At 37.2% G+C, this 27,615-nt stretch overlaps 1 protein-coding gene and 1 non-coding gene across 2 annotated transcripts in view; one reads left to right on the forward strand and one right to left on the reverse strand.

Moving 5' to 3' along the window:
* Gfral (GDNF family receptor alpha like) overlaps positions 1 to 27,615 on the reverse strand; it is a 94,998-nt gene that overhangs the window by 4,474 nt on the left and 62,909 nt on the right. Inside the window, exons 8-9 of the mRNA XM_045156977.1 lie at positions 27,511 to 27,583; positions 12,381 to 12,465 (exon numbers count right to left, since the gene is read on the reverse strand). Coding sequence (XP_045012912.1) covers positions 12,381 to 12,465; positions 27,511 to 27,583 — 158 coding nt within the window. The remainder of the gene's footprint in view (positions 1 to 12,380; positions 12,466 to 27,510; positions 27,584 to 27,615) is intronic.
* On the forward strand, positions 14,607 to 14,797 carry LOC123463002. The gene has a single exon (XR_006638632.1). It is a non-coding gene; the product is annotated as a U2 spliceosomal RNA (small nuclear RNA).

Here is a 27,615-nt window from a genome sequence, read left to right on the forward strand (position 1 = left end):
CTTTAATTTTCTTGAATTTATGGAGGCATGTTTTATGTACTAATACATAGTCTATTTTGGAGAAGGTTCCATGGGATGCTATGAAGAATGTGTGTTCTGTAGAATTGGGGTGGAAAGTTCTGTAAATGTCCATTAGGTCTAGTTGCTCTATGGTGATATTAGGCTCTATTATTTCCCTGTTGATTTTCTGCTTGGATGATCTGCCTAAGTATGATAATGGAGTATTGAAGTCTTTTATTATGATGGTGTGAGTGTTTCCTTGATTAGAAAGAAATAACCATCTTCTTTTCTTAAAAAAAGGTGACTTTGCTTACTTTTGGTTTGAAGTCTATCTTATCATATATTAATGTAAGCAATACCTGCTTGTTTGTTATTTCCATTTGTTTGGAATATCATTTTCCATCCTTTCACTCTGAGAGGTGTCTGTCTTTAGTGGTGTGGTGGGCTTCTTGAAGACAGAAAAAAGAAGAACCCATTTTTTTGATCCGACCTTTTAACTTGTGTCTTTTGATGGATGAGTTCAGATCATTAATATTTAAGGTTACAACTGTGAGGTTGAATTTAATCCCTGCCATAAGGGGGTGCTTTATGGGGTTTGTTGCTTTCTTGTGTTTTATACTTTTTGACCCTGATGTATTTTTAGTTACCATAAGTTTTTCTTGAGAATGGTTGTTTGACTCTTCTCTGTGAATTAATCCCTGAAGTATTCTCTGTAGGGCTTCGGTTTGTGTTCATGTTATCATAGACCTGACTTTTTTCATAGAGTTTTCCTTTTACCATCTATTATGAGGGATACTTTTGTTGGGTACAGTAGTATGGGTTGGAAGCCATAGTTTTTTAGACTTTTAAAGGTTCCATTTCAGGCCCTTCTGGCTTTCAGTGGTTCAGTTGAGAAATCTGAGGTAATTCTGATAAGATTGCCTGTGTATGTGGTGTTCTTTTTTTTCTCTCTTTTTCTGCTTTTAGCACTCTTTCTTTGTTTTCATTGTTAAGATTTTTAACTATGATGTGCCTTGGGGAGTTTCTTCTTTGGTCGTGTGAGCTTCTTGTATGAGCCTCTCCTTTGTGAGATTGGGAAAATTTTCTTCAGTAATTTTGTTGAATATGCTATCTATGCCTTTGGCCTGGATTTATTCCACTTCTGGTGTACCCATGATGAAGTTGATTGGGTGTTAGATATGGAGATTCCTGAAAAAGATAAATATAGAACTACAAATAGACCCACTTATTCCCTTTCTAGGTATTTACCCTAATTCTGCATGCTTTACTACAGAGATACTTGCTCAACCATATTTATAGCTGATCAATTCATAATAGCTAAGAACTGGAGTCAACCCAGGTTCCCATCACTGAATAAATACATAACAAAGCTGTGGTAGATATATATAATGGAATTCTACTCAGCAGTAAGAAAAAAATGATATAATGAAATTAGTAATAAAATGGATGGACTTAGAAAAGATCATATTCAGTGAACGCATACAATCACAGAAAGACAATTGTCACTTGTTCTCACTCATCTGTGGTTCCTAACCTGGATCACCTTGAGTTGCTTGCATACTGGATAGGCAACTTGAAGCTCAGATATATAATAGGGATGGATGGGTTTAAGAGAAGGAGAAAGGAAGGGTAAGGGGAAAAACCACAAAACTGAGGAGTCCCTATAAACAAACCCCTGTTGAATGGGGGCAGTGAGAGAGAAGAAAATGGTATCAACACATGAGGTAACCATAAAATGTATGTTCTTAATAAAAATAATCTTAAAAAGAGTAAATCTAACTCTCAAAACATAAGAAACAAAAGCAATGGAAGACTAATTGGATTACATTAAGCTACAAAACTACTGGAGAACAAACAAATTATAGAGTGAAGAAGCAACCTGCCAATTATTATTTTTAAAAAATGAAAACTACATTTAACAAGGGGATAATATTATATATATATATATATATATATATATATATATATATATATATATATATATATGTATTATGTATTATGTATGTATGTATGTGTTCAATTACATGTTGGGTGTGGTGGCACATGCCATTAATCCCATCACTGATGAGGCAGAGAAAAGTTTGAGGCTACCCTGAGCCTACATAGTGAATTCTAGGTCAGTCTGGGCAAGAGTGAGTCCCTACCTCAAAAAAACAAAAACAAAAACAAAAACAAAACTTTTTTCAATGGCAAAATATTAGTAACACAATTAGATGACAAAGGACCGAACTAGAGATTTCTCAAAAGAAGCCATACAAATGACCAACATATATATGAAAACATGCTATATACATCACTGAATATCAGGGCAATGAAAATGAAAACAACATTGGTATTCAGTACCTTTTCTAAATAGGAAGGTTTATCAAATACACAAAAGATAATATGTGCTAGTGAGAATGTGGAGAAAGTATAGCACACTGTAAAGCATAAGAATTAAACTAGTTACAACCATTAGGGAAAAGAGGTATGGCTTCCTTGAAAATTCAAAAATCAAATTACCATATTACCCAGAAATCTTACTCTAGTTATATATTTAAAGGAAATTAAAAGTGTATTCCAAAGTAAAAACTGCACTCCCATGTTCACTGTCCATATTAGCCAATAAATGAAAACAAATTAAGTGTTCACCAACTGAAGAATGAATAATGAATATGTGGTACATATACACAAGGGGATACTATCCTGGCATAAAAGTCTAAAATTTTGTTGTTTGCAACCACATAAATAGAAATAGAGATCATTAGTTAACTGAAATAAACCAGACATAGAAGAACATGTGCCTAATGATGTCATTCATATGTAGAAACTGAAAAATGTTGAACCCACAGAGGTTGAGAATAGAATGGTGGTTATCAGAAATTGGTCAAATAAAGGAAGAAAGATGGACAGGAAAAGTTCTCCAATTTCTACTAAATTAAATTGGGAATAAAATGTTCTGGTGTATATTGTACTATAAAGTGACTTCATCACAATGGCATTGTGTATATTGTAAAGCTAGAAAAAAGGATTTTGAAAGTTTCATCATAAAGAAATTCTAAATGTTTGATAATATATTGTTTACCTTTATTTAAGTATTATAAAAGGGGCTGGAGAGATGGTCTACTGGTTCAGAATGTATATTTGTGTTAGTGTGTGTGTATATATATATATATATATATGTGTATGCATGTGTGTACATATTAATTTCCTCATTCTTTCCCCCCCCCTCTCTTTTATGCATGTGTGTATGTGTTTTTGTGTGTTTAAATGGCTTTGGTCACACATGTGTGAAAGTGTATATTGAGGCCAGAGATTGATACTTGGTATCTTCCTTAACTGCATCTTAATTAATGAGATGGAGTCTCAGCGTATTTCACTTGGGTGAGGGCTATTTGTACAGCTAATATAGCTGGCCATCTTGCCCTGAAATCTTCTATCTCTCCATCCCAAATACTGGAATTACAGGAAGAATATTATGCCTGTTCAGCATTTAAGTGGGTACTGAAAAACGGACTCCAATCTTTACTTGTATCCACTGGGCCATCTCCCCAGCCCTTATTTCCTCATTCTAAAGCTTTCATATCTTTCTGTATTTTCTAAAACTAGAACAAAGAGATTTTTTTTAATGGGGTTGGGAAAAGATTCAGGGAATAAAATTGACACTTTAAAAAATATATATTTTAAAATATTTTATCTATTTATTTGAGTGAGGTAGAGGCAGAGAGAGACTGGTCCTGCCAGGGACTCTAACCACTACAATGAAACTCCAGACATGCCACCTTGTGCATCTGGCTTATGTGGGGAGTAGATCCTTAGTCTTTGCAGGCAAGCACCTTAACAGCTAAGGTGTCTATCCAGCCCCAAACTGACACTTTGGGTAAAAGAAATTTGCCATCCTCACTAGTTACTTGGGTGAACAATTGCATAGAATAGTATTTTATAGTCGGTCCATGTACATGTAAAGATTACAGATTCCTTTAAATACCTCTCTCATTACTTCTGTCCAGCTCTAACTCCCAGAGGAAGCTATCCTCTAGTATGGAAACTAGTTTCACTGAGTTGTTTCTACCTCTCCTTGAAGCAAGCTCAGGCAGGGTCTGGGGCCATCACCTTCTATTACGCTAATTACTAGGCCCTTCTGTACCTGAGTGGGAGGAAACAGTTCCTCCAGAGCTAGCACTGGTACATGCCAAACAAGATGAAAATCCCACTTTACAAAGATTTGGGAGGGCGAGGCTCCAGCATAATTCCTTTCCCTATGTAAAGCCCACACTCCACAACACAGTGTAAGATCCCTTCCAAGCTTCCCATAAGAAGACTTTAAAACCTTCTTTTTCTCTTGCTAGATGTTTCTGAGCTCTCTTCCCACTTTCTTTGCTCTGATCCCCACCAACCGTTTGTTGGCATTACTAAAACCATGGGCCCACAAAGAAATTGCCTCAGTTCTACGTTCTGAACCATACAACACATGATTAAAATAAGAACTAGTACAAATGGGTAGATATTCTACAACTTATATACAAAATATTCCACTGTACCGAGCTGGAGAGATGGCTTAGCAGTTAGGCGCTTGCCTGTGAAGCCTAAGGACCTGGTTTGAAGCCCGATTCCCCAGGACCCATTTAAGCCAGATGCACAAGGTGGCACATACATCTGGAGTTCATTTGCAGCGGCTGGAGGCCCTGGAGCTTCCATTCTCTATCTATCTGCCGCTTTCTTTCTCTGTCACTCAAATAAATAAATAAACAAAAATTAAAAAAAAAATCCCATTATATAATGAATGATCTTCATGTATTTCAATACTGCTACTATGAATACTGTGGAATCACTCCTGATATCCAATCTCTCTCCCCTCTACCAGTTCCATTAAGCTTCAAAATAAACATGGAAATGCTAGTTAAGTCTTCATATTCCTGTCAATCATTTCACTCTGAACCTTTTAAAAACTTTTTATCTAAATTATATCTTTATTATTGAGAAATCAAGAACATTAATATGTTTTCTTTCCTTTGCTTTCAATTATGATATTTAGTTCTGTCACCTTGTACTTGTTTAGACTAATTTTTGAGTACATAATCCACAACATAGAATGTCTCAGAAGCTTGCTCCTAGTAGATATATATAGTTTTGAATTTATTGTTTGTGAAACTGAAGACAAGAGAAAGCTAGCTTCTTTCAGGACGATAGGGACAGGAGCGCAAAGAACCAGTTTTGACAGAGCTTGAATTCACCTGCCGACCTAGTCTCACCCATACAGGCTGCAGCGCCCCCTGCTGCTTCCCCAGTCTAGCACTTTACCTAGGTGGCATAGCCAATAGATGAATCTTCTACGGAGAACCTTCATGTGACACGCAACTTCCAGAAAGAGACATTTATCCTGCCCATAACTATGGGCTACCTTCAGAATGCATGACCCATATACCTCAACAAGGAGGGGCCAGGGGGAGGGGGTAGGACACGGATGAGCCTAACAATGGTACCAAATTGACTGTATTCGGTGAGTACAAAAATAATTAATAAAATTAAATAAATAAATAAAAACAAAAAAAGTGTATAAGCCTAACAAAAAATCAGCCTTTTACTAGTCACTGTATTCTGCAACTTAACTGTTAGTAACACAGCCTTCAAGTTCTCCTCTTCCTGGGAAGGAATGAGTCCCGTTTCTCAAAAAAAAAAGTCAGCTAAAAATAGTAGGCTGAGAGACAGTCTTAGGTGTAGGCTATTTGGTTTCAAATAACCAAATAAAAAATAAAACCTAAATCCTAAATGATCCACTTTATTTGTTTGAGGTCATTTTATGTATCCTTTTGCTCATCGTAAAGATAATCTAAATGGGCTGTAGCATAAACTGGTCAGGACTTACCTGAGAGCATTTTCTATTTATTGCTCACATTATTCTGGGGAAAGTGCACCATTATCTACCCAGGTGACTCCAGGCCAATTCTGATTATACCAGATTAATTATGACAATTTGAATTTCTATGTTTCCATGTTTTAAATTGAATCCTATATTCTTCTTCCCATTGACTCTGAGTATGGCAGAAAAAAAAATAAGTATTTGCAGACATCATTGAATCAATAGTAGAAATTTCTGCTTTGAACTTCTTGTTACAGAAAATGAAATGTATTCTTTAGTGCTTAAGATCTTTTGCTATAGGTAAAATGTTTTAGTACATAATGCCTAGAAAGTGTTACTGGATTAAAACAGCTTGGCAGAAAGTGGCCAACAAGATGCACTCAAAGGGCCACAAGAGAAAACTATTGCACACTGGTGTTGGCACTGCGGAGACACCTCCAAAAGCTGAGCCCCAGACATGGGCCCTGGGTACCTTAATCTCTGGGTACCTGGAAAATTTCCACTGGCTGTGTTGAAAGAGAAACAGGAGCAAAGTAGCTGTTTTATAAGCAGAGGCCCAAAGAGAATGAAAAGATGCCACCTCGGCCTGTCTTGGCAGAACTAGAACCCATGTCTGATACCATCTCAGCCAAGATGGCTACAAGCAATCCCTTAGCAGCAGCTCTTTACACTTCTTGGTCAGTTGGTCCTGCACACTTGGGTGGGGTGGCCCCTCATGAGTCTAGGAATCTTCCAGAACTCTTTCTTATACACCCTGGTCTGGAGTCACCTTCCTCCAACTTGGATGTCTGTCCCATATAAATAGGCCTATCATGTGTGTAATCTGCCTCTTGGCTGAATTCTCCTGGAACTGGACTCTCCTGATTGCTGTTTTGGTAAACTGTCCCCCTGGCTGGGGAGGAGGGAGGGAAGTTGTTCTCATTTGAACCACTTTCCTGTCTTGTTTTGGATGCTTTCTTAATTTGTTCCATGATTTTCCTCTATGCTCTCTGCCCTTTACTATCTAATCTCTTAGTTTCCTTCTATGTAAAGTTGAAGGGCTTGCATGCCATTGCTCTGCTGTATGTGTACATGTTGGGGGAGGGGGGCTGGGGGCACCAGAGGCTTTTCCAGGGAGGTTTATCAGTAAAGGAGGTCTTTTCCATATCTGCTTCCATCTTCCAGCCCAGAAAGGCGGGGAATTCCCATGCTCTCTGAGTCTTTCTAGCCTTCCCCCAGATCTTGCCTTGGGCTTCTCCCCCCACCCCCCAACCCCTAGGTTCCATTACCACTCCACTCTCCTCCCATTTCAGCTGGGCAAAAAGGAGAATTTGTTTCTGGGTTAGGGTTTTCTAGCCTTCCTCTGGACACTAATTCTTCCCGAGATAAGCCTCGTAGTTCATAAATTACCCTTCTCAGAGTTTATTTGCTCAATTCTTTGTTAAAATGGGTAAGAACCTAAAAGTTGGAGTTCATAGACCTGTAGTTATCCTCAACCCCAAATGTAGCATAAGTGCCACAGGAGTGGGACTATAGGGAATGAAGAGGAAAATAGGGTCAATGTTGGCTGTGTCAAGGAGGCCATGCAGTTAGTTGGCTAGTGTAAGGATTAAGCAAGATTACTTAATGTTAACAGCATGCAGGGGCAGGAGGCAGGGCATGATCTCAGGCATCTAGCCAGCTTTTATCTGGTCCTAAGAATGTGGCCATTTGTGTTACAATAAACAGGCAGGATTGTAAGAGTTGAAAGCATAGAAAGAGCCATCCAGACATGGTTATCTGGCTGCCTTTCCTTCTCAACAGCACCTCATAAAAGGATGATTAAAAAAAGGTTTTCTTTTTTTTTCTTAGTTGTTTGGCAAGCACACAAAAAGGAGACAAGATTTTGTTTGTCAGTTGGTTCATGTATGTGCCACTCTGTCTTCCTTCTTTGCTCACCATCTTTCTTCAGTCATGTTTCCTTTGATAGAGAAGTCTCACTTTTTCAGACATTAGCATACCTGCACTTCATAGAAATTGTCTAGAGATAGAAGTTCTTGCATTCTAGTCACAGTAACTCCACAGAGCCACTGGGACATATTGAATTCCTTGTCAAGTGGGGAAGGAAGTGTGTCTTACCAAATTGACCTAGCTTGTTTTGAAAGGTGAAAGATTGATTTTCGACTTCTGTGAATGCACAGCATAATCTGAAATTTCATGAGCACAATAAAAATAAGAAAGAAAGCAGAAATATTTGACTTTTGATTGTGAATGTAGCTTTATTTATTAGTATATTGTAGAAGACAGCTTCAGGTTTGCTGAGATGAACTTCCAGACCAGACACAGTTATGGGGCAAGGCATATTTATTGAAGCATAAAGATCCAGGGGAAGTTCCATAATGGCAGAAGAAGCTGGCCTGCTTTTACAGGACCAGGCAGAAAGAGAGAAGCATAAGCCAAAAGCCAAAAATGCCACACAGCACAGCACACTTCAGGAACTCCAGCTTGGCACACTTTGCATATCTTAGATTGAAATCTCAAACCCACCACCACACCGTAGGGCTGGACCCTAAGATACACCCAGTGACTCTGCCTCCAGCCAGTGGCTGCAGATCCGTACTACATGCTAATAAAATACTGTATATATTGGGGGCCATCTATTCAAACTATCACATTCTGCCCTGGCCCCCAATAGATTCAAAACCATCACACATTGTAAATTGTATGTAAAATCAAACAAGTTAAATACTTTCAACATATAAAGGCACAGAGTAAATGTTTTCAAATGGTATAATATACAACAAGGAGAGACTAAACCAATGCAAAATCAACCACCATCAAACATCAAACTTCTGCAGTTCAAATACAATACTACCAGAGACTGAGAGTATCCTGATTTTTCAGTTCCACCCCACCATCTGGGCAGAGTAGCCAGGGAACACTTTCATCACAGTTTAACAGTGCACTCTATGGTAGCACTTGCACATTCCTGGTATATCCAAAATGTCTTCAGGTCTTCATGCAAACCACAGTCCATCTTCCAAAGGCTCTTTCAGCCTATCAGGGCTTCAGGCCCTGCCTCATGCCACATCTCAGCAGCAACTCCTGGAACTGTGTGCAATTCACGACCACTTCTCGCATTTTTCATGCTTCTGAAACCAATACCAGGTGTGCAAGACACAGCCACATTCTTAATTCAGGGATGAAATAAATCATAACCTTGAAAAGCAGGTTCCTTCTCCAGTCAACTCTTTCCAAAAGAGTTTGCATTTCTATGAAAGGCTTTCCCTCAGGCATACTCTCCATTGTTTTAATGTGAAGCCATTAAATATCCATGCTTTTTGTTACTATATACAAAACAACTTCATAGCTTTTAAAATGATCACAAGCACTTATAAGTATATATTTATTAATATTTAATTGATAAACACATTTGAAATAACTTTTTAATCAAAGTTGTACTAATGACAAACAAATATAAAGTAATAGTATGGACAATAGCAATTTAGATGTAATCTATTGATACAGGAGTTTATAACAACTAGCATAAAATTAATACAAAAATTAAATTGAGAATGTTATTGAAATGAACTGTTCTTAGCACTGTGGTTGCTTTATATATTTATGGATCTGAAGATGCCATGTTACAAAATATAATTGGATACCATTTAAGTTATACCTGCCCAACTTATTATTTGTGATTTTGACAATCACCATCTATCAAAACATATTTAGGAACGTAAAGGAAATGCTCATGACTTGAAAATAGTTAAGAATATGCAAATAACAACTGTGTTAAACATTCTTATTAACATTTCAATTACACCGAGTTAATGGAAACCTTCAAAATTGATTAGAAAAATACACTGCTAAGTATAGTGAATCATACTATGAACTAAGTTGTTAATATCATATGTATTCCTGACATGTAAATCAAAATGTATTTTTGGATAACACCTTGCCTTTGAGGGAAACTTTATCTAATAGCTTTGTAAAATGATACCACTAATGGTGTTTACTCCAATATAGTCTGAAGAAACAGTATCATGCCATATCACCGTAGCTCATATTATGACTTTTAAAGTCTCAATAGCATTAATAAATTAAGATTATAATGAATAACAAATAATGAATCCACTTTTACAATTTCCTGATTAATGACAAATGCAGTACTCCATTGACTGAATAGAAAGGCTTACTGTAAAGAATGTACCTGCTAGTGATCCATGACTCAATGAATGGTGATAACTCCAGACATTTGGGTGGATGAAGGATCTCTTTTCTGACTTGATATTCTAGATATTCTGTATAAAAGTACAATAAAAAGTTAACAAAATGCCAATTTAAGTCTTCTGAAAATGTGTTTGTATATTATTTGGGATGAAATCTGTGCCTCAGAAATCAGGATAATCAAGTTCCTGAATATGATGGTTTGAATCAGTTGTTCCTTATAAATTCATGTGTTTTGAATGCTTCATCCCACACTGATGGAAATTTGGGAGGTAGAGCCTTGCTGTAGGAGGTATGTTGATGGGGGTGGGCCTTGAGGTTTATTATCCCTAGCTTGCCAGTGTTAGTTTGCTGCTATTTTGTACGTGCTGTGGCATAAGTGATGTCCAGCCTCTGCTCCTGCCATGCTTTCCCCTACCATCAAGAAACTCTCCTTTAAGATTGTAAACCAAAATGCAAAACTTTCCTCCCATCACCTGCTTTTGGTTAGGTGCTTTGTCCCAGCAGGACAAAATTAAATACAACAGTGAATGTAAAGTATATACAATGGAATATTCTAAGGTATTTCTAAGAAGTATTATGCATTTAATACTGACTTACAAATTTAAAAAAAAATTCTCAAATATTCAAGTTTTAAGTTGTTTCTCAAAAATTTATTTTTAAGATAAGCTATTTTTGTTTAGTATGAATATCAAACGTTTTAATCCTTTTCTATTAAGTAATAATATATATTTATATGAAGTAGGTCTATCCATATATAGAGGCATTTAGAACATCAAGTAGACAAGATCAGAAAGAACTCCTCATAATATCATAATTAAGCCACTAAATATACATAAAAATAAAGTATATTAGAAAAAGCAATACCGATATACCAAGATATGTATAAAGGAAGCTCTGTGATGATGGTGGCTTTCACAACAGAAATGTTAAAATTTAGAAGGGCTGGGAATGATGTATTTCAAATTCTAAAAGGTAACTGTTAACCCAGCATACTATACTCCGAAAGAAATTCCTTCATAATAGAGGAGGAGGAAAAACTTTGAATGATTAAAAACAAGTTAAAGTAATTTATGACCACTAAGTCAGCTCTACAGCAGAACCATGAAAGAATTCTCCATACTGAAGAAGAACACAACCATCCAGGAAAGCCCAGGAAAGAATACACCAGAATAAGAAGGGAATAGGAAGCCCCCCCAAACTACAAAATTATTGTAAATAATACATATATTTCAATAACAAGCTTAGATGTTAATGATTTCATTTCCCCATTCAAAAATACAGTCTAGCTAATTGGATTTAAAGGAAGAGCCATCAATTTGTTGTCTCTAATATTCTATGATGGTTAAGGTTTGTGGTCAACTTGGTATGTTTAGGAATCCACAGACATTCCTTTTGAATGGCTCCCTAATGTTGCTTCCAGGAAGGATTAACTGAAAGTGGAAGTCCTAACCCCAGAGTGAGCACTTTCCCATAGTCGGTGGCCCTTCTTAGAGTTGGAGCTTTATCTAAGGAAGCCATGGGAGAAAAAAGTCCCTTCCTCCCACCTAGCTGCTAGTGCTGCTGGCTGACCTTCCAGTGCAGACTGAAGACTAGCATGGACTGAAGACCAGCAGCCCTCCAGGAAGTCTTGTGACCTTCAGTGCAGGATTAGGACTGCTGAGTTGTCCAGACTTCTGGACTGAGAAGCTACCTCCCAGTTTGATTGACTCTCAGGCCTGTAAACTACTCTCTGGACTCCCATAAACTAATTCAATAAATCCCCTCACAATATAATTCATTCTATTTTTTCTGTTTCTCTAGCAAACTATGAAAATACAGACTGTGGTAGCACAAGTGGTTCCAGAGAAACAAAATTGCAAGGAAGCATTTCTCTAGTGGGCTTGGTGCTATCTGGGGTTAGCTCTTCAACTTCAATTCTTTTAAAGGCTTTACTGGTAATTAGGAGAGCACTTTTACTGGTAATAAGGAGGCACTGATAATCCATGGTGTGAACTATTTAAAGAACTCCATGAAATTGATGCATTTGGTGATCCCGAGGCATATCTTATGAATAGGAAAGGATTTACTGACTCTGTGTCTAAAACTTTTGAATATTTGTGGAAAAGTAAGACAAATGATGATGCTGGTTGTTTGCTTTTAGCACCTCTGGATAAACTATTAAGGGTTTAGAAGGCTCAGAGAATTTGGAATGTTAAGAGTGGATTTGCCATGTGAACTCAACTTTGCCTCCACAATGGGAGCATCCAGAAGATGTGTCCTTCATTAAGAGTTTAAGAAACATATTTGTGAGTAGAGCCCCAACACACTTAAAGTGACCAATCATTGGTATTTTATGTAAACAAGAGCTTACTGTGGTAGCAACAGTTGCTGCATTGGGCAACTTAGATGTGATGGTTCTTACTGGATCTCTGAGTAACGAGGGCCAAGTGGCCGCACTGAATCACCAAAGGTGAGGTGAGCATGTTTACTGTAAAGGGACAGCATAGTTAAAACAAAGCCCATAACTATGAATCCACGAATCCTTTACACCATTGGTACTGGTTGATTAGTCATGGTCCCAGAAGTGAAACAGATAAGAAGCCTACTAAGTTCCTGCTTGATCTGTATACACAGACAAGGTCCAGGGCAAAGGACCAAAAGGCCGCTTTGAATTATAGCAACAGAGAAAATCAAAACCTCTTAACCAGTTTCCAGACTTGAGCCAGTTACATGTATGAGCCTTTTTATTGAAGGGGTGGTGTCTATCTCTGTCAGGATCCATAGAGCAAAAGCCTCTTTTTGCCTGGGTCTTCTCATAAGCTGACTCATTACTCAGAAAGCTGGTCCATCCAGCCTTCTGTTAGGTACTTCTAGAACGTCAATCAGCAGACTGCTTACAGAATCTTATCTTCTGCAAAAGGCCACTTTATGGTCAGGATGTGAAGCCTGGTGCAGTCAGGATGTTAAGCCATTGAGGCAAGATTAGATGAACAACTAATTACATCCCCTCTAGGTTTCTTGACAATTCCAAAGCCCTAAATCATGTCAACCAGCTTATCCCCCCCCCTTTTTCTTCCCCTATATAACCACTGTGTAAAAAAATAAAGACTCTGAGGCCTTGACAAACATCTAGCATGGTCTCCTTCTTGTGGCTATTTGCCTTTTATCATTCAGGTTAACTTCCCCTTGGGTCCTTGTTCAACTCCCTGCTGGCTGGGGCAAATGTCACCCAAATGTGGGGCACAAGGTACAAAGAAAGACCTGAACATCGTTCAAGTGGTTGGCTGTCCCAGCCATTGGACTGCCACCTCATCGGTGGGTGAGTGAAGGTCCGCATAGAGATCACTGCAAGCAGTCTGCACCTGTAATACAGACCTGTACCGTGAGCGATGCAGAAAGCCCACCTATTATACTGATCCATTAAGGTAAGCGGTGAATTTTAGGCAAACTATTTAAGTAAAGACTATTTAGTCAGATTTGCAAGACTACGGAATTTCTGGATTTCTTTTGTACTTCTTTTCCTCCTTTTACTTTTGGTTTTACTTTCATGTGGAATTGCAACACAGTAACAGGGCAACTGAAGCCTCTTGGCAAGGGCTACACTCTGGCATTGACTGAAGGCCCCTAGCTCCCTGTGTGAATCCTGACAGCTCATTTGGGCATTGGCAAAGACCTCCTATCTAGCCTCTCTTTCTACTAATGAACTTGGTTATGTAACAGCCAGTAAATGCTCTTAGCGTGGCTGCCAGTTCTTAAACTTGCAGACAGGCTTATGTCAAGTCCATTGGGGAATCCCGTGAGCTGGTTCTCCAACCGTGAACATTGCCCTCTGACCTTGCCATTTCTCCTCTTTCCTTTTCTATCATGGAACAGACCATTAGTAAGCATAAATTGTTGAAGGGCTTAAAACTTCTCTCAAGACACAAGGAACACAGGTTAAGAAAAAAAAAGATTTAGCAAAGAGTAAAAAGGGAGCTAATTGCCATAGTAAAAGATACTTTAAAAGCACAAGGAATTGAGATTGCTTCAAGTTCTTTAAGCAAAGTTTTTGATTTTATCAGGAGGATTTGTTCGTTTTATGTGTGTGTGTATGTGTTTATTGTGCTTGCTAGTCGTGTTGTGTTTATGACTGTAACTAAAGAGATGAGACGGATGCAGATGACACCCCTTTCTCTTCTAGAGAATGATTTCAAGGAAATCAAAGACCTAAGCATAGAAATTAAAAAGGAAAAGTTAAATGTATTTTACAGGAGTGAATTTGCCAGATATTTGTTCTAGGTCAAGTTCAACTTACATAGAGGATTATTAAAAACAACAAAACTTCTTCTAAAGAGGTAACTTATAATTTATCAGATATTAAAAAAAAAAAAGATTGTAATGTCCTGTTACTTAAAAGGAGGAGGCAACTAATCTGACTTCTAAGCCAGCCTGCCTCAAGATAACAACACAATTTGCCTTAGTTACTGCTAATAAAATCATTTCCAAGTGAGTTATTGGTATTAATGACATAAAATTTTATTAAGACTACTTTCTTGTTAGCAATAGGATTAATCAATATGGTGCAATTTTTTAATAGCCTTATAAAAAAAGATAATTAATCTCTTCTTGGCCTTTTGGCTAAGATTAAATGTAGTATCTGTACTTATCACTTTAATATATGATACATCATCTATCTGAGGACAATATACTAAATGGAGTTTTGGAGCTTGGAGTTGGAATAGAAGCTTGCTCCATCCACTCCATGCATCGACCTGGTATTGCGGTACCTCTATGAATGGTGCACACCCTCAGGGGAATTAAAAAAAAAAAAGAAAGATAATCAATGATGGGGTGAGATGAATTGATTAAAGGAACTGGGAAGGAATTTTTCAATGATTACTTGTTAAAAATGCCTTTTGAGTGGTACTTAGATCAGAATGTTAAAGTATGTAAATAAAGGTATAAAGGTGTGTGGATGTAAACCTAACCTAAACCTAAACGCCATGCTTAAAGTTAAAGGTTTTTAAACTATTTACAAACTTTAAGAAATAAAAAACTAATTTTCAGGCTAAAATATGTTGGGATAGCTTCCTTAAGTTTTATCAAATTTAAGTCATGGGTAAAACATAAAATTGTTTTATGCTTATAAAAATTTCTGTGGTACATAAAGTCAATAGCTATCAAGTTTAAGCCAAAATCATTAGTTGCCAAATAATGTTTTTTCTTTCAAAAAATTTATCAAGTGTTATATTAATATTTAGTTAAATATTTTGGCTCAGAAAAGACCAGATTCTACTCTATTGCATGTAAAGTAACTGTCTTAATTTTTACATCTTAAGTCCAGTGCTTATAACAAAATTAACTCTTAAGACATATTCCCTCCCTACTTTAGCATACAGCCTCACAGTCAAACAATGGTCCTCATCTATGTGTGTGTATATATATATATATATATATATATATATATATATATATATATATATATATATATGTATGTATGTATGACACATATATAATTCAAGCTCCATGGCTCTGTTTCCAATGTTCTCTTAGTAATTTTTACTCACACAGGCATCTGAACTAATCAATGATGTTTTCACACAGGTGCTAAGACCTTATACTGTCTTACTTGTTCTTTTCTGATCATTTCTAGGTTAAATTAGTTAACTTTATAAATCTGTTGGTACTGTTTTCAAGACTGGTAACAGGTTCTGCCTATAGTTATTAATGTTAGATATTTAAAATTTGAGATGTGCCTACTTCCTATGCCTCAGATATATGGCTTATGCTGCCACAGTACAACAAAAATTTTAGAGATAGGACAAAATGATTTTAGAAGCCCTTGTGCCATTCTTTAACTAAATCTATTTCAGTAATGTGCTCTATATGTACATACATCCAGGCTGGTGTAACTTCCTTTCTGGCTGTGTTAATCACTTATGTAGAAGCCAAAGCCAATTGAAATCATTAGAGTAAAAAGTGTCAATATTTTGGCCTGTGCTTCCATGTCATGAGGCCACTGGACATGATGGGACACTTCTACACTGGCCCCCTGGTAAGTCACCTGTCTTCCTGAGCAGGGAGTATATGGAGACCCACATAAAATTGGTGTACAGTCTAAAACAGAAGAGTCACAACTGAAGAACAATCAGCCCTCCTGACTTCCCAAAGAAGGGAAAATTACTTGGCCAGTATGACCCTGACTCATCCTAACAGTAAAGACAGCAGTAAACTATGGGGCTATTCCTGTGTCCCTAAAGTCTCTTTGGAGAGCCATTAATGACCTCTAAAATTAATCCTTAATTAACTTTTAGCTATGTGCATGGTCTTAAACACTCAGAGAGAAATGTGTAACCAAAGATAAAATAAAAATACCTTAAATGTATAAATGGCCCTTAACTTCTGAAATTAGCTACAGCCATGATGTCAGTGCAGGAACAACTTGCTGCAGGCCATATTAAACCTACCACCTCTCCTTGGAATGCTCCTATCTTTGTCATAAAGAAAAAGTCTGGAAAATGGAGATTGTTCCAGGTCCTTAGAGAAATTAATAAGGCCATGATACCTATGGGAGCCCTACAACCAGGCCTCCCCACTCCAGTAGCAATTCCTGCAGGATATTGTAAAATCATTATTGACCTAAAGGATTGCTTTTTTACAATTCCCTTACACTCTGAGGATCGTCAACATTTTGCATTTAGTTTACCTGTGGTAAATTTTAGGGGCCCTGAGGAGAGTGGAGGATGCAATTCTGAGCCAATGGGTCACTTTTGTCTCTTATAAAAAGCCTCTTCTCCTGGTCATTTGTGCCACTGACTTTACACCCATTGGGGTGTTCTGGAAGGAGGGGCCCCTCTTCTGGGTCCATTTACCCGCTTCACCACCCAGAGTCCTTACCCCTTACACCTCATGGGTGGAAGAGTAAATAAAAATTGGATGTGATCAAAGCAAAAAAAAAAAAATTGGTAAAGACCCTGATAAAATCATTCTACCCTACTCCACTTCCCAAATGCAATGGTTAATACAAAATGATGACAAATGGGCAATATCTTGCACCTCTTTTCAGGGATCCCTTGATAACCACTATCCTGCTAACAAGCTTTGCCACTTTCAAAGAATTCAGCCATTTGTTTTTCCTACATTAACCTCACCCCAACCCCTTCCCCATGCTCCCCTAGTTTTCACTGATGGCTCCTCTAATGGAGTGGCAGCCTTCACTGTAGACAATCAAACCACTTCCCTACAATCCCCATTCCACTCTGCTCAACTGGTGGAGCTTTTTGCTGTTTTACAGGTTTTTCAACAACTTCCAAATACTTCATTTAATCTGTATACTGATAGTGCTTATATTGCTCAATCCATCCCCCTGTTAGAAACTGTGCCATACATAAACACCACCACCAATGCTACCCCTCTGTTTTTCTCCATTCAGCAGTGCATACATTCTAGGTATAATCCCTTTTATATAGGCCATATCTGTGCTCATTCTGGACTCCCTGGGCCTCTAGCCACAAGCAATGCCATGGATGAGAAAGCCACCCAGCTTGTCTTCCTTGTTGAGCTCGATTCTGTGGCCCAGGCCAAAGCAGTTCATTCTGTACATCACCTTAATGCCCAAACCTTGCATCTTCCTTATAAAATCACTAGGGAACAAGCTCACCAGATAGTCAAACAATGCACAAACTGTGTCACACTCCTACCTGTTCCCCACATAGGGGTGAATCCTAGAGGTTTAATTCCCAATAAGATCTGGAAAAAGTGCCAACCCATGTTCCCTCATTTGGTAATCTTAAGCACCTCCATGTTAATGTGGATACGTTTAGTGGATTCATTTTTGCCAGCCTCCAGGCTGGAGAAGCTTCAAAAAATGTCATTGCTCATGTACTCAATTGGCTTGGTGTCATGGGAAAGCCTCAAATTATTAAAACTGACAATGGTCCTGGATATACTGGAAAAAAAAATTCCAAAATTTCTGTCATCAACTACAAATTAAACATATTACAGACATACCATACAATCCCCAGGGTTAAGGAATTGTTGAGTGAGTTCATCAAAATATTAAAAATATCCTCCAAAAGTTAAAAACGGGGGATTTATATCCCATGAAAGGCTCTCCAAGAAATATCCTACATCATGCCTTGTTTGTCCTAAACTTTTTAACCCTTGATACTCAGGGAAATTCAGCCACTGATCACTTTTGGCACACAAATACAAAAAATACCTTCACCAAAGCCATGTGGAAAGATCCTTTAACCTTGAAATGGAATGGCCCAGACCCAGTACTCATTTGGGGCCGAGAATCAGTATGCTTGTTTGAAAATTCTGTGAGATGGCTGCTACAGAGACTTGTAAAACAGGCTGATGATCCTCCAATGACATCTCACATATCCAGGGAAGAAACACTTCACTGAGAAAATCTCCCTTTTTTCCTAACAGGACAAAGCTGGAAGGACCTCTCTATTTATCTTAATCCTCTTACAATTGGACCCATTATTATAAATAAAATCATGTATTTTCTATGTCAATGGGTTGAAGCCATTAAGATGCAAGTCTGTTATTACAGACTGGAGCTGGTGGATCAGGGCGTTGCCACTGAAGACCTACCACCTGCAATTGTCACTCTCCCTTGATCTTACATTCTGTACTCATTTACTATACTGTGTACATTCTGTACTCATTTACTATATCACTGTCCTCTACACCTCTGCTATCACTGTGGTCTATCTGTCATGGCTAAATAGCTACCCTTCCTACAGGAGCTGCATGAGGATCCACACCTGTGCATGTCGGCTCACATTGAAGTGAGTGTAATATGGGCACCAACGTGGTGTGAGGCAAAGCACTGCAGGGGAAGGTCCTTATCTGACCACTTCTGGATTCCCTGAGAGGTATACCTGGCTTGCATGGAGGTTGGTACCATAACCATTATCAATAAGGCCATGCCTCACTCTCCAGCCACATAGGCTCTGCTTCCCCTCCCAAAAAGTTACCAAGGGCCAAAGATTGTGGGAAAAAGACATTCCACGGGAGGAGTTGGGTCCCTACTCCCCCAGTTGGTTAATACCCACTGCTGCAAAGTGTGCCTCCCCCTCTTTTGGTATAAAAGAAGGGAGGAGATGTTGGGAGCTATGAATCAAACCTCGGCCATGCTAACAGAAACTGCCATATAACAAGTTAAGTTTCTCCTTCCTCACCTAATATTCAACTACCAAGGGATCGTACACTTGGCTGAATACTCCCCCATGCTGATGAAGAAACAAAGGCATTGCAGCCAAATGCTGAATAGTGGGCCTCCCCCTCTTTTGTATAAAAGAAGGGAGGAGATGTCAGGAGCCATAGAGCAAAAGCCTCTTTTTACCTGGGCCTGCTCATAAGCTGATTCATTACATAGAAAGCTGGTCCATCCAGCTTTCTGTTAGGTACTTCTGGAACATCAGTCAGCAGACTGCTTATAGAATCTTATCTTTTGCAAAAGGCCAGTTCATGGTCAGGATGTGAAGCCTGGTGCAGTCAGGATGTTAAGCCATTGAGGCAAGATTAGATGAATACCTAATTACATACCCTCTAGGTTTCCTGACAATTCCAAAGCCCTACATCATGTCAGCCAGCTTATTCCCTCCCTTTTTCTTCCCTATATAACCACTGTGTAAAAATAAAGCTCAAGCCTTGACAAACATCTAGCATGGTCTCCTTCTTGTGTCTATTTGTCTTTTATCATTCAGGTTAACTTCCCCTCAGGTCCTTGTTCAACTACCCACTGGCTGGGGCATATCTCAACATAAAAGACATTGTGATAGGATGGAAAGCATTTCTCACATAGTCATAATTAGGAAAAAGGTAGGTGTTACTGTTTTAATAACTGGTAAAATTAGACACAAACTGTTAGAAGAAACAATTTCACTTCATACTAACTAAAGGAAGACTCCTTTGAGAGGACATTGAAATTCTAAATATATTCTCTACCAAATACTAGAACAGGAAATTACATAAAAAATATTATTAGATATAAATTCATAGCCCAACCCTAGCATATTAACCGTGGGTGATTTCAATTGTCTAGTCTCACCATTTTATAGGTAATGCAGGCAAAAATATAAACAGAGAAAGGTCTGAATAGAATGACATCACTGCAAATTAAATCAACAACAATCTATAAACCATTCCACCCAGTCACTGAAAAAAAAAAAAAAAAAAAACTTCTTGGAAGATTCTAAAAAATAGATCATAATTGGAACAAAAATCAAGTATTAATAAATATAAAAAAAATAATTCCTTATAGTATATCTGACTATAATGTGGTAAAACTATAAATTAACAGCAAGAAAAACTACATTACATATATAGAATCATAAATATTAAGCAATACGCCCCTGAATGATAAATGAAACACTGAAAAAAATCAAAAAGAAAATCTACAATTTCTCAGAAATGAATGAAAATGAAAACATTCCAGAACATATGGGATACAATGATTGAAGGCAGTACTAAAATAGGGAAGGTCATAGTTCTAAGCATGTACATTAAAAATTCTGTGAAATCTCAAATGAATCACTTAGTGATTTATATTAGATCCTTATAAAAGTAAGAATTATATGCAATCAAAATCCAAAATAGAGCTGTGTGTGGTGGAGCACGCCTTTAATCCCAGCACTTGGGAAGCAGAGGTAGGAGGATCACCATGAGTTCAAGGCCAGCCTGAAACTATAGTGAATTCCAGGTTATCCTAGGCTAGAGTGAGACCATTTCTTGAAAAAAATCCATAATAAGTCCCTACAAAGTAATAATATAAAGACAAAAATTAATGAAAAACAAAATACTATAAATCATCAAAACACAGGGCCTCTTTGAAATTGTTTCAAGTTTAATAAACTTCTAGCCAATCTAACCCAAAGAAAGAAATAAACCCCCAAATTAATAAAATTAGAGATAAAATGGGACCATGATGTGAGATACTAATAAAACTAAAAAAATCATAAGGTCATACCTTAAAAATATATTTCATTAAATTAGAAAATCTAAGAACAATGCAACAATTTATAGATGTATATGCTCTCCAACTAACCCAAGATGAGAGAAATATATATACATAGCACTGAGATTGAAGCAGCCATACAAAATTTCCCAACTAAAAATGCCCAGGCTCAGATGGATTCACCACTAATTTATTCTAGTGGTCCAAGTAATCATTAGCATCAATATTTATTAAATTATTTTATAAGATAGAAAAAGAAGCAGTATTGCAAAACTCATACAAAGCTAATATTACTATGATACTAAAATGTAATAAAAATGGAATAAAAGTGAATTATAGACCAATATCCTTGATAAATGTAGATGCAAAAATTTCAAGAAAATATTTGCAGGAATGCATCCAAAACATCATCCATCATGATTTTTTTTTTATTTCCCACAAAGCCAGTTATGGCTTAATATATGCAGAACAATAAATAACTTACATTGACTTAAAGAAAGAAATAATGTGATCATTTTAGTTGGTACAGAAAATGCATTTTACAAAATCCAACATTTCTTCATTATAAAAATTCAGAACTAACTTGGAATTTAAGGACATATGTAACATAATAAATGTGATTTAAAACAAATCTTTGGCCAACATACTAAATGGATCCAAATCCAAAAATTTCCACTACAATTAGGAATATGCATGGGTATCCACTTATTTATTTATTTCTTTATTCTTAAATATTTTATTCTAAATATTTGAGAGAGAGAGAAAGAGGCAGATAGATGAGAGAGAGAGAGAGAGAGAGAGAGAGAGAGAGAGAGAGAGAGAGAGAGAGAAAATGAGCAAGCCAGGGCCTCTAGCTACTGCAAATGAACTCCAGATGCATGTGCTACATTGTGCATCTGGCTTATGTGGGCACTGAGGAATTGATCCCAGGCCCTTTGATTTTGCAAGCAAGCACCTTAACTGCTAAGTCATCTCTCCAGTCCTCTGTTCTTATTTCATATACGGTTGAAAATCTTGGCTAGAGCTATAGGACCAGAGAAACAAGTAAAATGGGTACAAACAAGAAAGAAAGTGTGCCAAAGTGTGGTTATTGGCAGATTATGTAGTTTTATATGTAAGATCTTAATGAATCCACCAGAAAACTTTAAGAACTGGTAGTCACTTTCTGCAAAGGGGCAGGTTACACAATCAACATACAAAAACCTGCAGACTTCCTACATACCAATAACAAACGAGCTGAGGAGGAAATCATGTGAGCAATTCTATGTACAATTACCACAAAACAAAACAAACAGAAAACAAAACAAAACAACAACAACAACAAAAAAAAAACACCTACAAACATGCCTAACCAGGGAGGTGAATGAGCTGTGTAACAAGGACATCAATACACTTCAAAGAAAGCAAAGCAACATCAGAAAATGGAACACTCTCCCAGACTTATGAATGGAAGGATCAATCGTGTGAAAATGGCACCTTGCCAAAAGCAATTTACAGTTTCAATACATCCTTATTAAAACTCAACTACACAGAACCTAACCAACCTTCAAAGAACTTTCTTCACAACAACCTTAACATTCATTATTAGCACAAAAGACCTTGGATAACCAAAACAGTCCTAAACAAAACAATATTTTGGAAGTAATCACCTTACCTGATTTCAAGCCATGTTACAGGGCCAAAATGGAAAAAAAAAAAAAAAAAAAAAAAAAAAGCACTACACTGGCATAAAAACAGACAGATAATTATATCAGACATAATAATGACATTAATCTACACAGCTACAGGTATCTGATTGTTGACTGATTGTTGACAAAGGGCCCAAATTACTCATTGGGAAAAAGACAACCTCTTTTACAAATGGTGCTAGGATAATTGATAGCCATGTGCACATGAATGAAGCTAGATCTTTATCTTTTACACTGACCAAGAAAATCAACTCCCAATGGATCAATGGCCTTAACGTGAAAGCTGAAATAGAAACAATCATGGAAAAATGCAGGAAAAATCCCCACTGTGTATGCTAATACGTAAGAACTTTCTGAATAGCTTTTCATTTGCTCAGGACTATGATCAACAATTGATGAATGGAACTTCATGAAATGAAAAAAGCTTTTCTACAACAAAGTATATAATTAACTCAGGGACAAGATGGCCTACAGAAAGGAAGAAAATGTTTGTCTGCTATAATATGCCACAGGATTTATATCTAAACTGCAAAAATCCCCCCCCCCAAAAAAACTGAAACTAAACAATCAAATGAACCAACCATAGACTGATGAACTGAGTTATAAAAGGAAAAACAAAACAAAACAAAAAAAACCCACAAATGGCCAGCAAATGTTTTTACAAGTGTTCAAGATTTTTAGCAAGCAGGAGCATACAAATTAAAATTACTCTGAACTCCCATCTCACCATTGTCAAAATGACTGTCATCAAGAAAACAGACAATATCAAATGCTTCCAGGGTGTGGGGAAAGAGGTACAAGTATGAACTGTTGTAGTAATTATGGGAATCATGGTGGAGGATTCTAAAATTAGTAAAAATAAACCTGCCATGTGACACAGCTATAAAACTACTAGGCATATATCCTAAGGACTTTACACCCTACTACAGGGATAATAATTATTGAAGTCTTCACAGTGGAAAGTAATTGGAACAAGCCTACATACCCAGCAACTGTGGTATGGATAATAATAATAATAATTATATATATTCATATATACACATATATATATTATATACATACATATATATATTCAATCATATGTCATATGATATATATATATATATATATATATATATATATATATATATATATTCAATCATGAATATAACCAAATTCATATATATATAAATTTGATTCACCCATAGAGAAACATAATTGTTATGGAAAATGGATAGAATTAGAAAATACTATGCTTTTAGATTATCACTAAACAAAAACATTCCATCATTTTTCTCTTATGCATAACTTAGCTTAGAACCATTATATTTGTGTGTCATTATGGAAGTGAGAGTATATAGATACCAGGAATCTAGAGAGGGTCCCATGAGGGGAGAGGATATTTATTTATGTATTTATTTCTTTGTGTGTACACACCAGGTCTCTTGTTGCTATATATGGATGCCTGTTTGGCTTTACATGGGTGGCTGGAAATTGAAACTTGGACAGGTTTTGGAAATAAGTGTGTTTAGCCACTGAATTCCCAGCCCACTAGTAATGAAGAATTCTTTATCCAATTTTTGGGTTAGTAGCTATTACCTTTCATAACTTAGAATATATCATTCCAAACCCTTCTGGCTTTTCAAGATTTGGTTGAGATATCTGCCTTATGGGTGGGCTATTATTTGTGACTGGGTATTTCTCTTTTACAGCTTTCAATATGCTTCCTTTGTATATGATATGGGACATTTCTTTTCTGCCCTTTCCTAGTATTTAAATGCCTCTTGTACCCAGATGGGTATCTCCATAGATTTAGAAAACTTTCTGATACCATCTGTATTGTGCACATTTTTATGGCTTTGGTGTGAAAATCCCCTCCTTTTATGGAAATCTTTCATAAATTTGGTCTTTCCATAGCATGCTACATATCTCACATGATCTGTTAATATATTTTCATAATTTATCTTTGTCTTTGACTGAAATTTCCAATCCCTTTGCCTTGTCTTCAGTAGTCTTGATACTCTGTCCTCGTGATCCTTTCTAATGGTGAGGATTTCCATAGAAATGTCTTATTTTTATGAATATTCCATTTCCTGTGGTCCAGATTGTTGGTTTTTCTCCAGTATTTCTATCTCTTTATTGAATTCCATTTTGATATACTGTATTGAATTCCTTATTTCATTCAAATGTTTACTTTTGTTTTCTTGGAATTCATTCAAGAGTTTTATTGCTCCCTTTAGTTCTTTGAACTAAATGATATTTATAATCATTCTTTTAAATTGGTTGTCCAGAATTTTGTCTAAATGAATTGGGAGCATTACTGGAAGATCAGTAATTTTTAAAGGAGACATGTTGCCTCTTTTTTCATGTTTTGTACTTTTTTGAGTTGTGACTTTAACACCTGGCATTAGGTCATTTGGTAATCTTTTTTGTTATTGAAGTAAACCTTTTTCATTCAATAGATGTGTTTGCTATGTTCAATAGGGACTAGTAACGTTAAACATTTAATTTTCCCCTGTTAGACTGGTATTTAAGACACCAGACACAAGTCCAAGTGTTCTCCTAAGAGTAAAATACCATCTGTAAGCACAGTCATCATCTGACAAGCCTCCTATGAAAACATAGTGAGAGTCAAGTTATAAAAGAATCACACCTTAAGCAGCAACTTTAAGCAGCACTGACAGTATTGCATGCACCAAGATATCAGTTACTATAGGTATGCTTGAAAAGTTAGAAGATGGTAAAGTAGTGCCAGAGTATTAGGATTACGCTAATAGAGGAAAAGTCGAGGAGGGGGACGTAAGGAGAAGAGCCAGGGACAAAAGTGGGAAGAATGGCATCGTGTTGGCCAAAGATGGACTGAAAAGAGAGAGGTAAGGAAATATGATTAGATGACATATTAACGGGTCCAGCTGTCAGGAAGCTGAGATACAGAAACATGTAAGCCAGGCTAGTATATTATGTTCTTTGGTAGAAGAAAGTGAAATAGGAAAGAGAATAGATGAGAAAACAAACCAAATACTGCCAGCTTACTAATTCAGCATTGTGTATTAAATAAAAATAGAATAAATATGAATGGGAGAGACAGCAGGATGGGGATATAGCACATGAATGCTGTCTGACACAATGGCTGGGTTTATTCTTTAGCCTCTCAGAGTTTATTCTCTGGCTCACAGCAACCTGTCTGACCCCTAACAATTTCTTGGTGATGTTGAATATCAGGTACTAATCATATCCATGAGCACTACCATGTATGTGGGGCTTCCTTCAGGAGTAAGTATGGGTTACAAATCCTAGTTAATTTTATGGGTAATGCTTCACAGGCAGGAGTTTTGTGCTTGTAAGGGGGTTCTTGGGTGCTGGTCACCCTTCTCGGAGTCCTTCTAGAATGTAATTGTGAATATAGGCACTGATCCTAAGTGGTGCTTTTCTATGTGCAGTATGCTGCTTTGAGCTTGTGTGAAAGTTTCTCTCCAGCCTCTGGCTCTGACTAAGCTTCCATGTCACATAATATTGCAGATTTGATTCAGTTTTATCTGTGGAATATGGCAGTATTTGTCTCCTGGCCAGGTTTCAATACACAGTCCTATTTCCAAAAAGTGTGTTCACAGAGCATCTTGGATAGCCAAGGAACAGATACAGTAGGAATATTTTTGAAATAGCAATATGCCACTGGTCAGTAGAGTGCCTGGTACCAAGCACCAAGTGCCATTCTCTAAGTGCTTTCTACCTTCTGCAGTCTGCTGTAGATGGTCCCTCAATAGTACTAGGGATCTCCCCAGACAAGCCCAACCCTTCAGAATAGATGCTGAGCTTGCTTTCTTGCTGTGAGAAGTTTCCTACTCTACTTTGCTATGTAAGCTACAAATATCCAGGCATCACACACCTCTTGATGTTATTCTAATATGTTAAAAGGCTTGAATTCTCGGACAATTTTGAAATACAGAGATTAATAGATTTTGAAAGCCTGCATTTTAGTGCTGAAGGTGCGAAGGAAGAAGGATTTTCAAAGAGTAAAATGATATCAGGCAATGATAATGTCTTCCTTAGGGTATGATGTAAGTGATGGAATGCCTTGAGATAATTAATCAGAGTTGTCAACTTACCTGGGTCTACATCTAGGTGACAAATCTCTAAGCATATCCGTGAAGGAATTTCTAAGTTAGAGTGATTGAAGTGGAAAGTCTGGCTCTAAATGCAGCTAGTAGCACCATCCCATTGGCTATTGTCTAAGACTGAATACACTAGCTGAACTTCAGCATTCATTGCTGTCAACTTGCTGGTTGTAATTGAATGTGGTAAGCTGCTCATGCTCCTATTTTCATACTTCCTTGCCATGATGGATTATGCCCATCTATAATCTGGAAAATCCTCGATACATTCAATTGTTTCTTGTCAGGTATTTAGCTACCACACTGAGAACAGGCATTAGATGTATCTTCCAATAATTGTATAGTAAAACTAGAATGCAATTTAGAAAAAAAGTCACAGAGAATAACAAATCTTCAGAGAAAATATAAATGTGAATTATGGGTACATCAGCAATGTCAGCTGATAAATCTTGCTTATACTTTGGACAATTAACATAGCACAACTTAGTTGGATGTTGTAGAAAAACCTAGAACAAAAATATGACATTTAAATGGAAAGGAACATACAAGATGGATATGCCTATAAAAGAATCCCTAGTGATGGCATCCCCTTTCCATGCAAAGAGGAATGTTGCCATAGACGTGCCTCCCCCAAAACCTTGACTTGGTACATCTACATAAGGGAGCCTTCACTTTCATCATTCGCCCTTAGACCCTTGGCCATTGTAAAATATGCTGTAACATAGCTGAGAGACTACCCCAGCTCTTCTCTTCTGAATTACGTGCACTTACCTCAGCATGAGCGTCACCATAAGCATGACGCCACAGGCCACTGCCATGCACGTGACAGCATAGAGCACTTCTCCTAGGAAGAGACAATTCACAAAATTCACTGCA

The sequence above is a fragment of the Jaculus jaculus genome, chromosome 8 (genome assembly GCF_020740685.1).
Source record: "Jaculus jaculus isolate mJacJac1 chromosome 8, mJacJac1.mat.Y.cur, whole genome shotgun sequence".
In the NCBI taxonomy this organism is placed as follows: Eukaryota; Metazoa; Chordata; class Mammalia; order Rodentia; family Dipodidae; genus Jaculus; species Jaculus jaculus.